We start from the raw sequence: 6,000 nt of genomic DNA, 5'->3' as shown, positions 1-6,000 counted from the left end.
GCCCATGTGCTTAAAGCAGGGCTGCTGTGGGGGCACAGGAGGTTGAGGTGGGGCCCTGGACCCCAGGTCAGCCACCTGTAGCCATAGCTAGTGGAAACCAGGCCCCAGGGCAGAGCAGGCTTCAGCTCAACCCAAGGGACCCTGGAGCCTCTGTGGGCCCAGGCCTTGTGGCCAGACTTCTGAGAACTGAGACAGTTCAGGGCCAGCAGGGGAAGGGACCCTGGTGGCCAACACTGCAAAGGTGGCTGAGGCAGGGATGGCAACCCTGTCCTTGGTGGCGGCTTCCTTCTCGCCTCAGCATCACCTCAACCCTTGAGGAGGGGGCCTTGCTCGTTCTTTTGGGCTCTCAAGATGCAGCAGGAGTTCCCAGCAGTTCCTGGGCCACAATATCAAAAGAGGGAAAATCTTCTGTTCTGTTTCCAGGGATTTCCACGGTTTCTGCTGGCTAAGAGCTGCGCCTGCCCCAGCCTGTCCCTTATGCTGTTCTGGGTGGGCGGTCCTCCGCGAGAGCCCACCTCCTCCCCGTAGCACATCACAGCCGCAGTGCAGCTGCTGGTGACGTCCCATCCCATAGACACAGAAACTGAGACTCTGATGGGGGAGCCCGTGCCCAGCAGAACAGGACCAAGCTCCCTGCCCCTGGCAAGGGCGGGCCCTTCCTGAAGGGCCCTGAGTGCCCCCGGGGCATTGTCCCAGCCTTGGAGCAGAACCCGCTGCTCCAACCTCCTGCAAGCCAAGAGTGGAGGCAGAGGAGGGTAATCACAACAGGATAAGGGGTCAGCGCCCAGGACGTTTTCCTTTGCCAGGCCATGACCTCCCCCAAGGACCAGCAGGCCACACTCTTGGTAATTTTTTTCCTCTTTTATTGCCAAGTTCAAATTTACACGGAAGTTCCATTTTTTCATTTCCACCCTTGTGTTCAGTACCCATGAAGAATGAGTCACGTGGGCCAAAGCAGGTACTTCCCTAGGACGGTCAGAGCACAGAGTTTTCCCACCCCAGCTCCTATTTGGGACCAGATATTCACAAGTTTTCAGTTCAAAGGAACAGAAGGAACTCTGAAGTTCATATCCACTGTCAACGTGACTGCATGAAACATTTCACATTTATTGCATCTAGGAAAGATCAGAACCTGTTCACTGGGTCTGAAAACAGTGTACCTCAGAGACCACAGAGAAACCCTGTATCTGTCCCTAGGAGGTGCATTTTGTCCCCATTCCCTGGAGCGCCTAGTACCGTGTTTGGGTAGTGGGGGACTGTGTTCTGCAGAGAGCAGCCAGGTGGGCCTGTTCTGGGGGACACTCCCCCAGCTCCACTCTGGCTCTGCTGCCACCCCTCCATCTTGGGAGCTCACCTTGCCCCTATAACCTGTGGTCAGAGGCCACGACCAAGCTTGTGGGCTTCCCCAGACCCCTGGCTATACCTCCCGCCATCACTGCCAGGATCCAGTGTGTTCTGTGGGGACAGGCCTGGCTGGAGGGCCCAGCTATTAGGTTTGTGCGGTGCTCCCAAAGACTCAGCAGTGACCCCTGTACCAGCATAGCCAAGACCTGGATGAGGTGGGTCCACGAGGACCAGCTGCCTTCTCCAGGCTACTGAGCTCCTGGCCTGAGGACGTGGCAGGGAGCCCTACTCACCTGGGCATATCCTGCAGAAGTGAGCTGCCAGCCCCCAGCCGAAGGAAGCCCCTCGGAATGACCTGGTAAGCCCAGCTGGGGGATAGGCCTATTCTTGGACCAGGGCGTAAGGTAGATCTGATGCCTGGTGCCTTTTATTCAACAGCCGGTCCTCCAGGGTTGGCTGCACACTCACCCAGGACCTTTCCTGAAGTGTTTGGTGGCTACAAGGCCAGTTGGAGCCACTGGATTTTGGACAGCAGATGGGGGGTCCCTGGAGGACCTGGGCCTGCCACAGGCTCACCTCTCACAGGCCACAGGTGGGAAGTCACTCACCTGCTCTTGTTCCTATGGCCACCTCTCCCTCTGAAAGATCAGCCCCCATGTCCAGGTGGTATGGACCTCCTCCCCAATGGCCATCTTTTCCCTTCTCCCAACTCTAGCTTCCTCCCCTTCCCAGGGGCTCTGCTGATGGCCACGGCTTTCCCTTCTTGGCTCTTAGGATTTCCGCCTGCAGTATGGCCTCTCTTCTCGACATGGTCTGCTCTGTGAGAAGCAGTCCTTGTGCCTATGATGGTGAAAGCTGGCTGGGCACCAGCACTGGAGGACTCTGCTCCCTCTCCTGGAAACTGAGCTCCAGCCTTGGTGGGCCCTGCAAGAAGGCTGGTTAGGTAGTGGTGGCAAGGGCTATGCTCCTCTACAGGCAGATGGTGAGGTGTCTCCCAGGGCCACGTCTGCAGGAAAGCCATGCAGGTCTGCTGTGGAGCCAAGGCAAGGGGTGGCACCTGAGCTAGCTGAGTGGAGAGGAAAGCCATGCAGCTGTGTGGGACATATCTGAGTCCTCATGTGCACATGCCCGGGGAACAGTGGGGTTTTTGTTTTGAGACAAGCTTGCACTGTAGTGGCAGCAGCTGACAGGACAGGGGACAGACGTGGGTGCTTTTGGGATGCCTGGCTTGTGGCTGAGGCTCCCACACACAGTGGGCAGCTGGCAACACTGAGGATGGCTTCCCTTGCTTTTAATTCTTGTCATGGCCACTGGGTCTGGGGTCTTCTCAGCCCCAGATGGTTCTTTCTCAGATAGACGCAGACAGCAAGTGTGGAGGATGGTGCTGAAAGCCCGTCCCTGTCTCTGTTCCTGCACGGTGCTAGGAGAGGTGGGAAGGGTGTCCTGAGTGGGGAGCAGCTGCGGCCTCTCACTCCATGTGACCAGAGGGTACTTCATTTCTGTTTAAAAATAATCTAAACTTTCCAGGAAGGGACTTTATCGTTCCACAGGCTTACAGAGTTAGTAACAGAGAAAGAATCAGTTAAGAAAACCGAGAAAGTGACACTGAGAACTCGAAAACGAAGCACTGAGAGGCTCAAGGGAAAGGGAAAGGCGGCCTAGCCAGGATCCGATGCTTTTGATGACATTAAACCATGGGACTGAGGATTTTCGTGGCTTCACCCCCCCAAATAGATGCTTTTTAAATAAAAGATTTTCTTCCACTACCAAAAACAGAAATAAATAGCCAAAGGAAATTTATCTAAGTTCACTGTTCTACAAACCTCTAACCCACAGTGACTTTGTCCAATCTGTGCACACTGGGAATGGTGCAGAGGAGCTGCCCAAAGGAAGGGAGGGCACCAGTGGGTCCTGCTGCCTATTGCCAGGCAGAGCCAAGGAGCGCAGCCTCCTCCCTGAGCAGCCATTGCTGTCATCTGCACCCACTGGGCGTCTCTGTGGGTCCCGGCCTGCTCTCAAAGATGTACCAAGTGAAAAAGGAATTCATGTGGAGCGCGGGTGTCTTCTGATCACAGAAACGCAGGCACAGGTGTGGAGGTGGTGCTGGGCCGTGGAGAACTGGGGTGCTCCGGATGGCTCTCCATCAACATTGGGGTCCCTGCCAGTGGGCTACACGCACAAAGGAGGCCCTGGCACTCCTCAGTGCTCAGTGGGGCCCGTAGGCTCCACGTGGGCAGCCTCCTCATCCGGGGTCTCTATGCATGGTGTGGCTGGGGTGGGGGCCTGGGAGACACCTGTGAGAGTGCGGAGGCTGTGGGGGTCGACTGGGGGAACCAGGGTCAGCGACTCGACGCTAAGTGTGTCGGCAGTATCCTCATAGAGCAGGGAGATGGTGGGCTGCTGGGCGGGGAGGAGACTGGGGGACAAGTGTACAGTCTCCACCTCTGCGCCCCTGGCTGAGTTCTTGCTGGGCTTGGGGTCTGCTTCCGTTTCATTGATGATCACCAACTGGTCAGGCAGGTGAGGCTGAGGCTGTTCCAGAGTTGTGGGGGCGTCTAGGTGGGGGAGAAAAAAAAAACAGGAGCCCATTTAGCCCTGGCTGGTGGTCAGGCTGGTACCCTCCGCTTTCAGTCCCAAACTGAGGCCCTGGGAAGTCTGAGTGGGAGGTTGTGGCCTGGCTCCACAGACACTGCTAAATCCAGTTTTACTTAGGCCTGGGGAAAGTGTGTCAGGGCCCATGATACCAGGGGAAAATGGGGGCTTGTGTAAAATAGCTTGTGGTTTATGAGAGCACGGTTTCTGGGTGCAGAGACCTGGCTTTCTGGCTGGGCCAGTCTGGACTGGCTGCCTGATGAATTTGTGACTCAGAAGGGCAACGGTGACACTTATCCAAGAGGAAACCCTCAGCGATAGCAAAAAAAAAAAAAAAAGAACAGGAATTTCTATGGAACTTTCCAGCTTACAAAGCCTTGGATTGTGCCTTGTCTCTTTCTCCAAGTGCCAAGCTTGCATCCAGCAAGGGGGCAGGGTCACCTGGCCCCTATTATCTGACTTCCCCAAAGGGGCCCTGGGGAGGGACCATGAAAATACCTGATGGCAGGTATTGGTAGAGTGGCAGGGGTGGGTGTTTTGTGCAGTTTGGTGTTTGGTTTTAGCACTTTTCAAAACCCTTAAGTAAATGGCAGACAAATGGTGTCCCATTATTTTTCAATGATGAGCTGGCCTGTATAGACACCAGAAGAGACTGGACGGAGGCTGGGCATTTTCAGAGCCTGAGGAGGGGTGGTGGGCACCCTGCTTTGATGGCATATTCCTACGTGTCTTGGGCTTGGAAGGTGCTGACTATGCTGCGTGGCCGGGGAAGATGGGAGGCATTGTTTTAGTTTTGTTTTGTTTACTGTGATTCTGGTTGAGTTAGTTTTTCTTCACTCTTTTAAGCCAAAATAAAACAGAAAGGCAAACTGAACACACAGCAAAAGAATGGAAGAGCGCAGAGAAAACTCAAAGCAAATAGGGTGAAGACTGTATGAGGGTGAGGAGGAGACCCCCAAGGAAAAGGAAAAGCAGAGACGACCCCCCAACATCCCCTGCACGCACTGCCCTGGCTCCGACCACAGTGAGCTGTGAATGGGCCCAATTCATTTCCACCTCAGGCCTTGTCTGGCTGGTTTCTTTGGGAGAGCTGGATGGAACCTAGGGCCTCATGCTTCTAGTTAGGTGAGAGGTCTATGCCTGAGCTACAGCCCCAGCCTGCCCTTTCTTTACAGAACCAATAGAGGGGAGGAGTGAGTGAGAGAGAGGGTCCAGAGAGAACCACTGTCACTGCGTGGGTCTGGGGACCAGGGAGCCAGTGGGAACTGCTGGAAATGTGACGCAGGTGCCATCTGAGCCCCCAAAACACTCAGTTCCTGCTACTCACAAACTCTGGTTTCTCTGACTTTCAGCTGTCTTGCTCTGCTGAAAGGCTGCCTGTGAGCTGGGCGAGCTTTGGCTCGGCCCCGTCCTGACCTTGCACAATCTGCCTGTGCACAGAAGGTGGACTCTCAGGGGCTCATCTGGCTCCCCACTTGGCTTTCACTCCCAGTGGGTGTGGCCTAGCTGGGACCTTCTACACAGAGGGATCCACAAGTGAGCTTAGCTGCGAAGGAGGCAGCTGGGAGCTGACTAATTCTCTAAGTGGTGCTGTCTGCTGGCTAGGGATAGAGGGGCAAAACCATTTCTTTCAGGTGTTCTCAAAACTTCCAGGCAAGAGTTCCTTCTTTGCTCAAAGCAGCGCCTTCAAGGCAGACATTCCAGAAGCTGGAAAAGCTCCATCCCTGCTCCCAGGGGCTTTGGTGATGAGAACAGTCAAGGATGTGGGTGGCTGTAGACAAATCAACTACCAAACAGTGCTTTCTTCTTTAGGAAAAAAACCAACAATTTCTGTTAAAAGGGTTGGCTTTTCCTTTACAAATACCTGCATTTGTATTAAGAGGAAAACCAAGCCCCTCTTGGGTGCCCTTACCTCTAGGACACTGCCTTTTGAACTGCTAAGAACTGCTTCCTGAAGACAAGCTACAAAGTCATCCAGTCCAGGGAGGGGGAGAAGGGAGAACCACGCCAGGTTTTCACCCGGGAAAGTTACTCAGCAAGGTCACGTTTTCTGGTCATGGCTGA

General features: G+C 54.7%; 1 protein-coding gene across 6 annotated transcripts in view; it reads right to left on the bottom strand.

The window, feature by feature from the left end:
- Window positions 1–846: 846 nt before the first annotated feature.
- The window catches only part of Clec16a (C-type lectin domain containing 16A), a 189,389-nt gene continuing 184,235 nt past the window's right edge, over window positions 847–6,000 (bottom strand). For 5 of the 6 annotated variants that reach the window (XM_074059112.1, XM_074059113.1, XM_074059114.1 and 2 more), the window contains one exon: window positions 847–3,899. In XM_074059112.1, coding sequence (XP_073915213.1) covers window positions 3,544–3,899 — 356 coding nt within the window. In that variant the 3' untranslated portion in view covers window positions 847–3,543. The remainder of the gene's footprint in view (window positions 3,900–6,000) is intronic. The other variant, XM_074059116.1, reaches the window with a different exon arrangement.

This window comes from Castor canadensis, chromosome 17 (genome assembly GCF_047511655.1).
Source record: "Castor canadensis chromosome 17, mCasCan1.hap1v2, whole genome shotgun sequence".
In the NCBI taxonomy this organism is placed as follows: domain Eukaryota; kingdom Metazoa; phylum Chordata; class Mammalia; order Rodentia; family Castoridae; genus Castor; species Castor canadensis.
The sequence above is the reverse complement of the archived record's forward strand: the minus strand, read 5'-3'. Positions and strand labels throughout refer to the sequence as shown.